This window comes from Taurulus bubalis (genome assembly GCF_910589615.1).
Source record: "Taurulus bubalis genome assembly, chromosome: 17".
In the NCBI taxonomy this organism is placed as follows: Eukaryota; Metazoa; Chordata; class Actinopteri; order Perciformes; family Cottidae; genus Taurulus; species Taurulus bubalis.
Window position 1 is genome coordinate 23,385,727 of NC_136605.1, and position 16,463 is coordinate 23,402,189.

At 46.0% G+C, this 16,463-nt stretch overlaps 1 protein-coding gene across 1 annotated transcript in view; it reads left to right on the forward strand.

Moving 5' to 3' along the window:
* The window catches only part of LOC306749630 (uncharacterized protein), a gene marked incomplete at its 5' end in the record, with an annotated part of 38,424 nt that extends 25,378 nt beyond the window's left edge, over positions 1-13,046 (forward strand). The window contains 13 exons of the mRNA XM_079232941.1: positions 1,404-1,460; positions 1,947-2,015; positions 2,105-2,194; positions 2,365-2,474; positions 2,575-3,043; positions 4,201-4,329; positions 4,423-7,257; positions 7,549-7,696; positions 8,446-8,557; positions 8,767-8,926; positions 11,830-11,931; positions 12,010-12,096; positions 12,210-13,046. Of these exons, the coding sequence (XP_079089067.1) occupies positions 1,404-1,460; positions 1,947-2,015; positions 2,105-2,194; positions 2,365-2,474; positions 2,575-3,043; positions 4,201-4,329; positions 4,423-7,257; positions 7,549-7,696; positions 8,446-8,557; positions 8,767-8,926; positions 11,830-11,931; positions 12,010-12,096; positions 12,210-12,374 (4,533 nt within the window). The 3' untranslated portion in view covers positions 12,375-13,046. The remainder of the gene's footprint in view (positions 1-1,403; positions 1,461-1,946; positions 2,016-2,104; positions 2,195-2,364; positions 2,475-2,574; positions 3,044-4,200; positions 4,330-4,422; positions 7,258-7,548; positions 7,697-8,445; positions 8,558-8,766; positions 8,927-11,829; positions 11,932-12,009; positions 12,097-12,209) is intronic.
* Between the last annotated feature and the right edge of the window lie 3,417 nt (positions 13,047-16,463).

The window sequence follows — 16,463 nt, forward strand, 5'->3', positions numbered from 1 at the left end:
CACACGTCTCATTACTGTTGTTCTAACGATGCTCTACACACACGTCTCATTACTGTTCTAACGGTGCTCTACACACACGTCTCATTACTGTTGTTCTAACGCTGCTCTACACACACGTCTCATTACTGTTGTTCTAACGCTGCTCTACACACACGTCTCACTACTGTTGTTCTAACGCTGCTCTACACACACGTCTCATTACTGTTGTTGTAATGCTGCTCTACACACACGTCTCATTACTGTTGTAATGCTGCTCTACACACACGTCTCATTACTGTTGTTGTAATGCTGCTCTACACACACGTCTCATTACTGTTGTTGTAATGCTGCTCTACACACACGTCTCATTACTGTTGTTGTAACGCTGCTCTACACACACGTCTCATTACTATTGTTGTAATGCTGCTCTACACACACGTCTCCTTACTGTTGTAATGCTGCTCTACACACATGTCTCATTACTGTTGTTGTAACGCTGCTCTACACACACGTCTCATTACTATTGTTGTAATGCTGCTCTACACACACGTCTCATTACTGTTGTTGTAACGCTGCTCTACACACACGTCTCATTACTGTTGTTGTAATGCTGCTCTACACACACGTCTCATTACTGTTGTTGTAACGCTGCTCTACACACACGTCTCATTACTATTGTTGTAATGCTGCTCTACACACACGTCTCCTTGCTGTTGTAATGCTGCTCTACACACACGTCTCATTACTGTTGTTGTAATGCTGCTCTACACACATGTCTCATTACTGTTGTTGTAACGCTGCTCTACACACACGTCTCATTACTATTGTTGTAATGCTGCTCTACACACACGTCTCATTACTATTGTTGTAATGCTGCTCTACACACACGTCTCATTACTATTGTTGTAATGCTGCTCTACACACACGTCTCATTACTGTTGTTGTAACGCTGCTCTACACACACGTCTCATTACTGTTGTTGTAATGCTGCTCTACACACACGTCTCATTACTGTTGTTGTAACGCTGCTCTACACACACGTCTCATTACTATTGTTGTAATGCTGCTCTACACACACGTCTCCTTGCTGTTGTAATGCTGCTCTACACACATGTCTCATTACTGTTGTTGTAACGCTGCTCTACACACATGTCTCATTACTGTTGTTGTAACGCTGCTCTACACACACGTCTCATTACTATTGTTGTAATGCTGCTCTACACACACGTCTCATTACTGTTGTTGTAACGCTGCTCTACACACACGTCTCATTACTATTGTTGTAATGCTGCTCTACACACACGTCTCCTTACTGTTGTAATGCTGCTCTACACACGTCTCCTTACTGTTGTAATGCTGCTCTACACACACGTCTCCTTACTGTTGTTTATAGGAAATAAGTTGACTTTGTGTTTTCTTTCCAGCCAGATTTATTAAACTTCAAAAAAGGCTGGATGGTGAAACTGGATGAAAATGAGCAGGTGAACCCTCTGAATGAACTGAATGATTCCTGAACATGTAGTGATCAACCTCTACATGTTAACATGTAGAGGTTGATCACTATATGTTAACATGTAGTGAACAACCTCTACATGTTAACATGTAGAGGTTGATCACTACATGTTAACATGTAGTGAACAACCTCTACATGGTTGTTCACTACATGTTAACATGTAGAGGTTGTTCACTACATGTTAACATGTAGAGGTTGTTCACTACATGTTAACATGTAGAGGTTGTTCACTACATGTTAATATGTAGTGAACAACCTCTACATGGTTGTTCACTACATGTTAACATGTAGAGGTTGTTCACTACATGTTAACATGTAGAGGTTGTTCACTACATGTTAATATGTAGTGAACAACCTCTACATGTTAACATGTAGTGAACAACTTCTACATGGTTGTTCACTATATGTTAACATGTAGTGAACAACCTCTACATGTTTGATTGTTTCCCTCCAGTGGAAGAAGTTCTGGTTTGTTCTGTCCATGGACACCCTGAGGTGCTACAAGGACTCAGTAGCTGAGGAGGTATTATCATATTAGTTTGGTTTCATATAGAAAACCAATAAGAAGTGTTACATTTATAATTTACAAATCTTTTCCTCTCTTTTCTTCAGGCTTCAGATCTGGACGCAGAAATCGACCTGACCAAGTGTTCCAGCGTGTCTGAGTTTCAGGTGCAGAGGAACTACGGCTTCCAGATCCACGTGAGAACCTTGAACACGTTCATGTCTAATGAGTAGAACCTTCCTGTGAACACGTTCATGTCTAATGAGTAGAACCTTCCTGTGAACACGTTCATGTCTAATGAGTAGAACCTTCCTGTGAACACGTTCACGTCGTCTGCGTTGACTCTAATGAGTGAAGCCTTCTTCAGACCCCACAGGGCGTGTTCACGCTGTCTGCCATGACGTCAGGGATCCGCAGGAACTGGATCCAGGCTCTGATGAAGAACATCCGTCCAGCTGCAGCCCTGGACGTGGCCAGGTAAACCTGTGTTCTGTGCAGTGTTCTCCACGTTCTCCGTCTAAACCTGTGTTCGTGCAGTGTTCTCCACGTTCTCCGTCTAAACCTGTGTTCTGTGCAGTGTTCTCCACGGTCCCTGCAGCGCGCCCGCGGCGCTCTCCAAACCCGACGTGACGCAGGACTCCCCCGCCTCCGCAGAGCGAGACCCTCGTAAGCATCGGAGCGTGATGCAGCGCCGGAGGGAGGGCCGCTATAGAACCTTCGACTGGGCCGAGTTCAGGCCGCAGAACCGACGGGCCCTGGACACCCAGAGGACTGCGGCCCTGTGCTCGCTGCAGCTGGGGGAGCTGGACAGGAGGAGCCGGAGGGAGCAGCGCAGGAGGTGCTACGAGGGCATGCTGGGCTTCCCTCTGGGCCGGGAGAGCAGGGCACTGAGCCCCCGGTCGCAGCAGAGAGTGGAGGAGGAAATGGAGGAGTGCTGGAAGCTAGTGGAGAAGACGGCGTTCCGGCTGGAGAGGAACGTCCCGCTGATCGCAGACGCCAAAGACGCCGAGGAGGCGGAGAAGCTGCTGGACGGCTACAGGACGGGGGTGAGAACCCATGATGACAGGAAGTAGGAGCGTTGCTTTAATAGCAAGAGAAAAAGTCATTAATACGATGGGTTCTGGTGGAGGATGATGAGTCACAGAATATGAACACATTGAAAACATTAATAGAAGCTTAGAATGAACACAAATATAAATATGTGTTACATTTTAGTGAGTTTAGCAGATATTCACGGTCCCAGAGGATTATATTATTATATTATCATTACATGACATTACATTACATGACATGGCATTATATTACATGAGATTACATGACATTACATGACATTATATTACATGACATGACATTACATGACATTACATGACATTACATTACATGACATTATATTACATGACATGACATGTTATTATCTTACATGACATTATATTACATGACGCTACATTACATTACATTACATGAGATTACATGACATTACATTACATGAGATTACATGACATTACATGACATTATATTACATGACATGACATTACATTACATGACATGATCTTACATGACATGACATTATATTACATGACATTACATTATATTACATGAGATTACATGACATTACATGACAATATATTACATGACATGACATTACATGACATTACATTACATGACATTATCTTACATGACATTATATTACATGACCTGACATTATATGACATTACATGACATGACATTATATTACATGACATTACATGACATGACATTACATTGCATGACATTATATTACATGACATGACATTATATGACATGACATTACATGACATGACAATACATGACATTATATTACATGACATATCATTACATGACATGACATTATATTACATGACATTATATTACATGACATTATATGACATGACACTACATTACATGACATATCATTACATGACATATCATTACATGACATGACATATCATAACATGACATCACATTATATTACATGACATGACATATCATTACATGACATCACATATCATAACATGATATCACATTATATTACATGACATGACATGACATTATATTACATAGTCTATAGTATGGTCGTAAAAGATGACATCATCAGGTCTTCATTCAACAGAGTGAAGCGTCTCAACATGTGATTAACATCCTGTATCATGTGAGATCTTTTCATTTGAACTGGTTTCTGCTGCAGGTGGAGGATCTCAAGGCCCAACTGGAGGAGTCGGAGCGTCTCAGACTGGAGCTGCAGGCTCAGCCCGGTCCAGCAGCACTCTACCCGGCTCAGCCCGGTCCAGCAGGACTCTACCCGGCTCGGCAGCAGGTGCACGTTGCTCCTCACCTCCTCTCTCCGTCTTTGAGTCCCGTGTCTTTGTTCTTTGTTCTTTGTGTCACCTTCTCTCTGTTGTCTTTACAGCCGGACCCGCCTCTAACGTCGTCGAACATGAATGAAAAGCCGCCGTGTGAAGGAACCAGAGAGCTTCTAGAGGAGCAGAACCGCATCAATGCGCAGGAGCAGCTCGGCCCGGCCTCAGAGAAACAACTCCTGTTTCCTCAGAGCGGACAGACTGCAGATGTAAACCAGAACCATCTGGACAGCAGCGACCGTGAGCAGGTTCCCATCTCAGAAACGCAAATAGATGACGGTGACTTTGGCTCATTGGTCCCGCAGCCTTCAGAGGGCGTCTGCGTGGAGCTGCTTGTGCCTCCGGTGGTGAGGAGGCTGTCCCGGGAGCTGGAGCTGCTCACGGGACAGAACCAGGCCCTGGACCAGCGCAACCAGGAGATGCTGAACCAGTTGACGGAGGCCGACCGCGAGATAGAGAGACTGAAAGCGGAGCTCCAGTACGCCAAACCCCACCGCCTCCCCGAGGCGGAGCAGCTGGCGCGGACCAGGGTGCAGGATCTGGAGAGTGAGCTGACCTCCAGAGACCGGCGGCTCCTGGAGGCCCAGACCAGAATCGCCTCCCTGGAGGAGAACGTGAGGGAGATGGAGGTGCTGCTGCGGCCAGACGGCCCCAGAGAACCGGAAGAAACGGGCTTGGGGAACAAGGGGTACCTGCTCCGGTGCTTCGAGGCCACCGAGGCCAAGCTGACAGAGCTGGAGAGGAAGCTCGACCAATCAGAGTGGACCTGCGGGGAGCTACGTGCGCAGAATGCTGAGCTGAGGGCAGCCGAGGAACGTCACGGTCAGACCAACGAGGAACGTCAGGGTCAGACCAACGAGGAACGTCAGGGTCAGACCACAGAGGAACGTCAGGGTCAGACCACAGAGGAACGTCAGGGTCAGACCAACGAGGAACGTCAGGGTCAGACCACAGAGGAACGTCAGGGTCAGACCACAGAGGAACGTCAGGGTCAGACCAACGAGGAACGTCAGGGTCAGACTACAGAGGAACGTCAGGGTCAGACCAACGAGGAACGTCAGGGTCAGACCACCGAGGAGGAGACGGACATCAGGAGGCTGGAGGAAGAGTTGGAGAAGACGAGGGGTGAAGATGGAGAGAGCAGCGGATGTGTTTCTGGTGAAGAAAGGATCCAGCAAGTGATAGACGGGATGGTCATGAGGTTGAAGGCTTTGAAGAGATTACTGGAGGTGATGAAAAAGTTTGATTTTGGTGAGATTTTGGTAAGAGAGGAGGAGGAGACGCCCACCGTGGAGAGTCAGCTGAGGTGGGAGGAAGAGTTCTGGGGTTTCCTGCTGGACAAGCTGAAGGCCGAGCCGTCCGAGGAGCTCCTCCTCCTCAGCGGGGAGAAGCCTGTGGAGGAGGAGCTGCGTCACCTGGCTGAGGAGGAGCTCCTCCTCCTCAGCCAGGTGACGCAGCGCATGATGGCGGAGCAGCAGATGCTGCTTCTCGGACACCGCCTCTCTGAGACGAGCGCAGGCACAAGGTTGAAGGAACCGGACGTTATCTGGAGCATCGGAAGTGAGACAGAAACCAGTGAGATGGAGGAGAGCAGAATGTCAGAGTTCAACCACCAGATGGAGTGTTTCAGGAGCGCCACACGGGTGAAGATCTCTCTGCTGAACCGCCTCGCCTCCTCTATCGGCTCCTCGGCCCACGACGCGCTCCGGCTGACGGCCGACCGGCTCCAGGAGCGACCCGGGTCCGGGTTCCTCCACTCCACCGCCACGCAGGCGCTGCACTGCTGCCAGATGAGCCTACTCCGGTCCAGATACCGGAGCCGGCGGGAAGAGACCGAGCAGAACCGGCTCACTTCTGCTCTCGTCTCGATGGAGGAGAACCGGGAGCTGAGGGCGAGACTGTCGGAGCTAGAAGCACAGCAGACAACACCGTCGTGGGATAAGACAGACAGGTATAGCCAGACAGAGGAAGCTCACCCACAGGTCACAGGTGTTACGCTACAGGACACAGGTGTTACTCTACAGGACACAGGTGTTACTCTACAGGACACAGGTGTTACTCTACAGGACACAGGTGTTACGCTGCAGGACACAGGTGTTACTCTACAGGACACAGGTGTTACTCTACAGGACACAGGTGTTACGCTGCAGGACACAGGTGTTACGCTACAGGACACAGATGTTACGCTACAGGACACAGGTGTTTCTCTACAGGACACAGGTGTTACGCTACAGGACACAGGTGTTACGCTACAGGACACAGGTGTTACTCTACAGGACACAGGTGTTCCGCTACAGGACACAGGTGTTACTCTACAGGACACAGGTGTTACGCTACCGGACACAGGTGTTACTCTACAGGACACAGGTGTTACGCTACAGGACACAGGTGTTACTCTACAGGACGCAGGTGTTTCGCTACAGGACACAGGTGTTACTCTACAGGACACAGGTGTTACGCTACCGGACACAGGTGGAGGTGCTACAGGGGAGGCCGAGAGCCTGGAGTCTCACTCCTGTGCTGAAGGTCAGGTGGGGATCCAGGAGACGGCAGATGGAAACACAGGGAAAAGTGATGCGTCCCACGAGGAGGTGGAGCCTTTGGGAGAGGAGGCGGAGCCTTTGGGAGAGGAGGTGGAGCCTTTGGGAGTGGAGGTGGAGCCTTTGGGAGAGGAGGCGGAGTCTTTGGGAGAGGAGGTGGAGCCTTTGGGAGAGGAGGCGGAGCCTTTGGGAGAGGAGGTGGAGTCTTTGGGAGAGGAGGCGCTGAGGAGAAGAGTGGAGCAGCTGGAGGAGCAGCTGGCCGCCACGGCAGAGGAGTTGAAAGAAGAGCATGATGGGAAAATTAGTTCTGTTCTGCAACACGAGACGGAGATGGAAACGCTGAAGGTGAGTGGAGCGCTTAGCACAGACTTTATGACTTTATGACTTCAGAGGGAAGTTAGGACGTATTCAAAGAGAATGTGCACATCATGAAGAGAATTCATTAGACAAAGGTGATGCAACCAGTGGCCTGAAACAGAGGAGTGAAGATAAAAGCCTTTAAGTAAAGTTCTCTTCATAGTAAATGGAACTTCATTTTGCGATATCGATACACATTATCGGTATATATATATATATATATATATATATATATATATATATATATATATATATATATATATATATATATATATGCAGGTCACGTGTGAGCGCGGCTTCGCCTGCATGGAGGCGTCTCACCTGAAGGTGGTGGAGGAACTGCAGCGCCGACAGCAACAGGAAGTGGAGCGCCTCCTGGTGGAGAGAGACGGGCTGCTGGAGGAGGAGAGCGTCGCTACTGCAACCGGTGAGCCGACACGCATCTCCGGACCACTACGGGTTTTATTTTGAAAGTCTGCCTTCAGCTTCAGCCCTCGTTCTGTTTCTGCTTAAAGCCTTAATCATGTTTTATAGACATCATGATCTCTATGGTCTTATCTGTGTTGTATCCAGTTTGTGGCCCAAAGAAGGATTTACATCTTTAATTATCGTACATATGTTTTGTTTAAATAAAGTAAAAATGTATATATTTAAAGCAAAACAATTATATCATGAAAATATTCAATATGAATGTATGTTTTAACACATATTTGTATTCTTTGGTCTTACTTCTCTTTGAGGGATAATAATGTTCTAAGCTTTTTTAGCCCGTATATCGTTACATTTTGGTAAATTGGCACCAATTTAATATAATATAATTAGCTATTATCAGTTCATCATCCATGTAGAGAAAAGTATATCTGTATATTTGATAAACAAGTCAAATTAAAAACGTGCTGATTCCTTTTTCCTGATTGCTGAAGTTTCTTATTAAAAAGTCAAATCAAATTAAATATTCAAAGATCAAAACGTGCTAAATTTTTTTAAGTTATTCTTCTCAACTAAAGAAGAAGAGTTTGTTGTCATCAGTAAAGTTAAATTACTATTATAGTTGTATGATTAAGTTTTTAATTAATCCTTTTAATTATTATTCACCTGTAATGTAGTTGGTCAACATGCAGTTTGAGCTTTACTTTGTTGTTAATAAGTTAAATGTACATTATATAATATCTCCAGCGCTGGCAGCCGTCCAGAAGGCTCAGCGGCTGCAGCTGGAGAAGCATAAGAGATGTCTCTGTCAGAGCGGCTCAGGAGACGCTCACCTGGAGGACGCGCTCAGACGGCACAGGTAGAGATATATATATGTATATATATATATATATGTATATATATATATATATATATGTATATATATATATATATATATATGCATATATATATATATATATATATATATATATATATATATATTTATATATATATATGTATGTATATATGTATAACCCGTTAACAAACTAAGCCTCTCGTGGGTTCTAACATGCCGTGTTCTCGCTGAAGGGAGGAGCTGGCGTCGTACCTGCGGGAGCTGGAGGTTCTGTCCCAGCAGTTCTCTCTGAAGTGTCTGGAGAACGGACACCTGGTCCAGGCTCTGGACGCCGAGAGGAAGGCCTTGTGTCAGTGCCAGCAGGAGAACCAGGACCTGAGGACCCGGAACCAGGCGAGGGCTCCATACACTCTTTAATCCATTATGATGCATTAACCCATCATGATGCATTTACCCATTATGATGCATTAACCCATTATGATGCTCTTCTAGTAGAGAGAACGTCATATATCATTACAGTACCTCTAAAGAGAACATTATATATCATTACAGTACCTCCAAAGAGAACATTACAGTACCTCTAAATCAGAATCAGAATCAGAAACCGTTTATTGCCAGGAATGTTTACACAAACAAGGAATTTTTCTAGGCGGAAGGTGCATACATTAGACACGAGACAATCAACAATCAACGACAACATCAGTGCAATGATATTAAATCAAGTATAAGATAAAGTGCTCAGACTAACCGGTAAGAAGAAAGAAAAGAAAGAAATAGTCCTGGGGTGACAGAGTCAGTCAGTGGGGAACCCGGGCTCTGTTGATGAGCCTGACTGCCGACGGGAAAAAACTGTTGGTGTGGCGTGAGGTCTTGGTCCTGATGGAGCGTGAGGTCTTGGTCCTGATGGAGTGTGAGGTCTTGATCCTGATGGAGCGTGAGGTCTTGGTCCTGATGGACTATAAGGTCTTGGTCCTGATGGAGTGTGAGGTCTTGATCCTGATGGAGGGTGAGGTCTTGGTCCTGATGGACTGTAAGGTCTTGGTCCTGATGGAGTGTGAGGTCTTGGTCCTGATGGACTGTGAGGTCTTGGTCCTGATGGAGTGTGAGGTCTTGGTCCTGATGGAGCGTGAGGTCTTGGTCCTGATGGAGTGTGAGGTCTTGGTCCTGATGGAGCGTGAGGTCTTGGTCCTGATGGACTGTGAGGTCTTGGTCCTGACGGAGTGTGAGGTCTTGGGCCTAATGGAGCGTGAGGTCTTGGTCCTGATGGAGCGTGAGGTCTTGGGCCTGATGCTCCAGGGTGAGAGGGGTCAGCTACGATCTTTCTAGCTGACTTCAGAGTCCTGGAAGCGAACAAGTCCTGGAGGGACGGCAGATTGCAGCCAATCACCTCTCAGCAGAGCGGATGATGCGCTGCAGCCTGGCCTTGTCCTTGGCAGTGGCTGCAGCGTACCAGACGGTGATGGAGGAGCAGAGGATGGACTCAACGATGGCAGTGTAGAATTGCACCATCATTTTCTTTGGCAGGTTGAATTTCTTCAGCTGCCTCAGGAAGAACATCCTCTGCTGGGCCTTCTTAGTGATGGAGCTGATGTTCAGCTCCCACTTGAGATCCTGGGTTAGGGTGGAGTCCAGGAAGAGGGAAGGACTCCACAGCGTTGACGGCGGAGTCACACAGGATGAGAGGGGAGTCACACAGGGTGAGAGGGGAGTCACACAGGGTCAGAGGGGAGTCACACAGGATGAGAGGCGAGTCACACAGGGTGAGAGGGGCGGGTGGGGCTGCATTCTTTCTGAAGTCCACCACCATCAGAATCAGAATCAGAAACCGTTTATTGCCAGGAATGTTTGCACAAACGAGGAATTTAGTTAGGCGGAAGGTGCATACATTAGACAATAGACATTAGACGAGACAAACAACAATCAACGACAGCAACAGTGCAATGATGTCTAAATCAGATAAGGATAAAGTGCTCAGACAACAGATAACATTAATATAAGTGTATGTTAAAGTGACGTGTGTGTTTAAGTTAAAGTTAAAGTTAAGTGTATGTGGCATGAGTGTTTAAATATGAAGTGTGCAGTGGAGTGACCGGTAAGAGGAGAGAAAGGAAGAAAAATAAAAAGGAAGAAAAATAAAAATAAATGGTCCGAAAGAATTCTCCGAGAATAGTCCTGTGATGGTAGTCAGTCAGTGGGGAACCCGGCTCTGTTGATGAGCCCGACTGCCGACGGGAAGAAACTGTTAGTGTGGCGTGAGGTCTTAGTCCTGATGGACCTCAACCTCCTGCCAGAGGGGAGGGACACAAACAGGTTGTGTCCAGGATGAGAGGGGTCAGCTGCGATCTTTCTTGCCCGCTTCAGTGTCCTGGAAGTGGACAAGACCTGGAGGGATGGCAAATTGCAGCCAATCACCCTCTCCGCAGAGCGGATGACGCGTTGCAGCCTGGCCTTGTCCTTGGCAGTGGCTGCAGCGTACCAGACGGTGATGGAGGAGCAGAGGATGGACTCAACGATGGCAGTGTAGAACTGCACCATCTCCACTGTCTTCAGGCCGTTGAGCTCCAGGTTGTTCTGGCTGCACCAGGTCTCCAGGTGGTCAGTCTCCCACCTGTAGGCAGACTCGTCCCCACCAGAGAGGAGTCCAATGAGGGTGATGTCATCCGCAAACTTCAGGAGCTTGACGGACTGGTGACTGGAGGTGTAGCTGTTGGTGATGTGTTTCTCCAGCTTCACGTGCTGCTTCCTGTCAGCCAGGAAGTCTGTGATCCACCTGCAGGTGGAGTCGGGCTCGTGCAGCTGGGAGAGCTTGTCCTGCAGCAGAGACGGGATGATGGTGTTGAAGGCAGAGCTGAAGTCCACAAACAGGATCCTGGCGTAGGTTCCTGGGGAGTCCAGATGCTGGAGGATGTAGTGGAGGGCCATGTTGACTGCATCGTCTACAGACCTGTTGGCCCTGTAGGCGAACTGCAGAGGGTACAGGAGTGGGTCAGTCAGAGTTTTGAGGTGGGACAGGACCAGGAGTGGGTCAGTCAGGGTTTTGAGGTGGGACGGGACCAGGAGTGGGTCAGTCAGGGTTTTGAGGTGGGACAGGACCAGGCGCTCAAAAGACTTCATGACCACAGAGGGCAGCGACGGGCCTGTTGTCATTAAGTCCTGTGATCCTGGGTTTGTTGGGGATGGGGATGATGGTGGATATATATATATATATATATATATATATATATATATATATATATATATATATATATATATATATATATATATTTATATATATATATATCATCGTTTGTCCTCAGGAGCTGAGCGGTCGCCTCTCAGCTGAGATCTCCAGACTCTGTTCTCTGGCCCAACAGGACCAGCTGCCTCTGCGGCCGGACATGGGCGTGTACCAGATGGAGGTACGGCTATTTTATTAATCAGTGTGAAGGAGTGTTCCTCTAGACATGAAGCTGATTATGGGATGTCTCTGCTCTCAGATCACCCTGCGAGTGAAGGAGTCTGAGCTCCAGGGACTGAAGCAGGAGATCACGTCTCTGAGGGACGACCTGCAGACGGCACTGAGGGTGAGAATCACACTCCTGAATAACATGCTGTGCATCACAGAAGAGAACTCAGAAGAGTTCTCTCCTCTGTGCATCAGAGAAGAGAACTCAGTAGCTCCTCCTTCCTGTTACAGGACAAGAGGAGCGCCACCAAGAAGAGCAAAGACCTGCACACAGAGCTGAGCATCAGCAGGGCCAAGGCAGAGAGAGACACGGACCAGCTGAGGGAACACCTGAGGCTGACTCGCCAAGTTCTGGACCGGACTCTGGACCGGACTCTGGACCAGACCTCCTCCTGAACATGACTCTGGACCAGACTCTCGACTGTTTATGAAAGAAACGTCACGTTTGTCTTCACTGGAACACGGAGAACGTTTCCTGTATCTTTACCCACAAAAAATATTTTTAAAACTACAAATTAATTTAATAAATCAGGTTTAATTCATTTGGTTTTAAATATGTTCATATCAGTTATTAACCTTTTTTCATCATTTACAGTTATTTTTGACTCAATGGTGAAAAACTGCAACGTTTAATAGATGTTTCCCAAAAATGATCTTGATGTTGTGTTATGTATATATTTTTATCTGTACAGTCACTGTGTGTGTGTGTGTGTGTGTGTGTGTGTGTGTGTGTGTGTGTGTGTGTGTGTGTGTGTGTGTGTGTGTATGTGTGTGTGTGTCTCTCGTAACCTCTGCTGTTTGTGTCGTCATTAAACTGGTCAAGAATTTTCTATTTTATCAACTACATAATTTAAATTAAACTTTACAAAATTGCAGGTAGATGCTTGGTACACTTTCCAGGTTGAGAGTTACCGTCGCGGTTTATTTTATTTTGTTAATGAGCTCATCCATGAAAGAGTTTTCTTAAATCCTTGTATATAATATATAATCTTATATATAATATCATTGTGTTCATGTGGAGGAAGAAGAGCTTCAAGTCATCCTGATCAATAAAGTTAAGCACTGAAACTGAGTGATTATTTCAAAATAAAAGCCCTGATTACCGTTCCTCTTAACAGCATATAGTGGAACACATACAATCAACAATAAATACTAACATCTTAACATTTATTGTGCAAACTGTAATGAGTACTGCTGTATACGCGCTAGTAAAAACTGCATTAACTTGAGTACAACGTCTGAGGTACTTGTACTTTACTTTAATGATTCCATTTCTTCCTCCAGTCTTTACTCCACACCTTCAGGTCAAGATCTTCCATAAAAACATACATATATAAACCAAAAGGTTTAACGATGAATTATTTTAAATGTTTTGTTGAAAACACTTCTGCACTTTGTTAAACCAGGACTTGTAATGTAGAATGTTCACCTTGTTTTACTGAGTGAAACATCACAACACTTCTCCAGTCTGAGCTTCCTCTACAAGAATGAACCATCTTTTAACTTTTTACATTTTAAACAAAAGAGCATAATACAGGTTCAGTACAGCTCAAGACAAGAGGATAATATATATATATATATATATATATATATATATATATATATATATATATATATATATATATATATATATATATAAAAATAAATAAAAGACATTTAAGACATCGATATATATATATATATATATATATATATATATATAGTCAAATAGGATATACCCTTTCGTTGTTGTTCTATGTGCAGCATATGCAGTATTTAAAGATATGATCAATATATATTCCAATATATAATATGTATAAATACATGCCACACTTGGAATCACTTTGTAAAAGTGGGCCCTTGTTATTTTTAGGGAAAGTATTCAGAAAACTCTTTTCTGCGTTGAGGGACACTTTCTTTTAAACTCGGGCTTCGTTTTTCTCGGGGCTTTTACTTCGAAAGGACGCCGTTCTTTTCCGGTGTGCACGGGGTTTCCTGCTGTCACTTGACGCTAAAAAAAAAAGGAAGATGGTGTCCATGATGACAACTTTAAACATAGCGACAGTAGCCAGAGGGGTTCGTGACTGCGGGACAGCCATTTAAACACAACAACAACAACAACAACATGGCCGTCTCGTTGTGGAGTCGCGAGCGGGCTTCGTGTCATCATGAATCCTTCCCGCGCTGACGTCGCTCGGCCAGATAACATGGAGGCGCTGCTTCTGTTTACCTCCGCGACGCTCCCGGAGAGCAGCTAGCCGGCTACCGGGCGTGTTTCCGGGCAGCGCGTCCCGCGGAGGCCGCTGAGAACCGGCTGCTCCAGGTGAGAGCGGCCGCTGTGAAGCGCGTGCATGTGCTGTGAGCCGCTCGTGCACGGGCCTACCTGTTACCAGGTGAGCTCACCTGCTGTGAAACACGTGCACGTGCTCGCTCGTGCACGGGCCTACCTGTTACCAGGTGAGCTCACCTGGAGACCTGGTCCGGGTCCTAATCAGAGACAGTGTGAATATTAATATTCTGTATTTGTAAACTAAATACTAAAGTTATTAAAGCAATAAAAACACTTTCCGTTGTAAAACACACTTTGTGTGTCTTTGTTTACACAATACAACTCTTATTCTGTCTTTTATTTATTTTCATGTTTACATTTGTTTTAAATGGTGTTTTTACTGTTTGCTGGTCACAGCTTGAACCCTGCAAATACAGTTATTATTATTATTATTATTATTATTATTATTATTACCATCCACACTTAATATGTGTCAGCTTCTCTTCATCGTGTGAATTAAAGGCTGGTGAGCTCTTTATCACAGCAGTGTAAGTGTTATTCCTGCACGTTAACCGTTTATTTATTTTATTTTAATATACAAATCAAATGCTTTTTTTAGAAAGAGAGAGAGAGAGAAGCTCGACAAGGGACAGGTGCGCGGCGAGCCAGCGGGACACCGTGAGGGTCCAGCCCTCAGACCACCAGCCCACCGCGCTGGGCTCGGACACACGGGTCACCCGTCCAGCCTCGAGCAGAATAAACCTCCGCGCAGGAATATGACCTGGTGCTAAACTAGAAAATCAGAATATGTTCCCAAAACCTCACAACCACCAAATAACTGAACAGTAAAATAAGTCACCAAGCAACACGAGAACCGACCGTCACACACGACCCGGGTCTCGAGAGAAAGGGACTACCTTGGTTATCTTAGGCTTTCGGCTCGGATGCTATCAAACTACCAACAATTGTTAAATTTATGACAAACTCTTACAAGGGGATTTAATACTTATTAAACCCGCTCTCTACCCGTAGACACCCAGCGGTGTCCAGCAGACAGTCAGAGGTCAACCAGTCACCGTAACTCTCTAGTTCATTACAACAAATATGTGGCTGTGATGTAAGTGTGTCCTGTATCTTTATCAGTGAGTGGAGCCGTGATGGATGAACCTCGGACTCCCCTCGGGGCTGCCGGGGCGGGTCGACGTGGAGCTCTGCCTCTGGCTCTCTGAGGGCTCGGTGCCAAGAATTGAGGAAATCAAAGAAATGAGCTACGAACGCACTGACTTGATGTACACTTTGATATCAATCAATATTTATTTCACCAAAGATAGAAAAGTATTCACCAGTTACAAATGCAACTTCAAAAGTACTTAGAAGGCACATCTCAACGGCCCGTTACCTGTCGACTGGCAAGACTCTAGGGGCCCATACATGACTTCTGCTTTACCTTTGTCTCAGGCTGAGGCCGGCTCACCGCAGGGCTGTGTCCGGGGCTTTAGGTTTGTGTTCTCTGACACCATATAAGGACCTTTTTTGGTGTTGAAGCTGGTAGTCAGGGCTCCACGTTGATCAGAGATTCACATCAAAATGACAGGTTGTCCAACATGTCAAAAAAGAAGATATTCAGTTAATAAGTAATTATGACCATGTATGTTCAGTTAATAAGTAATTATGACCATGGAAAGCAGCATTAGAGCAGAAAGCAGAGAATAATATTTTTTTTTCTGAGTTGTTTTTCTTTCTCTGGCATGAAAACGTTAGTTTTGTTCTGTTCTCCTTCAGTTTGACACAAACCACTGAAACAAGATGGCGGCTCTCTTTGAGGAAACTATCAGTCAGTGAATTTAAGGCACAGTTTTTGTTCTTGATTTAGCTTACCATTTCAACATTTTTTCATATACTTTCTTATCATTTACTTAACGGCGTAGTTACGTTTTTGCACCGTAAATAGCCATTATTCTCTGTTTAACGTAACAGTGCACTGCAAACGCTCCGACTCGGATTTGTTTGTAACCTGTTGCACTTGCTCCTCACTGCTACGGGCAATTAGCTAGCTGTCTTCCGCTAGCCGACGGCTACCGACGAGCTAGCCGGCTCCCTCCTGGATACTCCTGCCTGGACAGCCTCCCACCTGTCCTGCTCCGATAACCTGCCTGCTGCGGATCGTAGCGGTCACTTCTCCTGCTCTCCACTGCTCTTCACCTGGACAACTAGCTGGCTGGCCGCGGTCTCTCGCT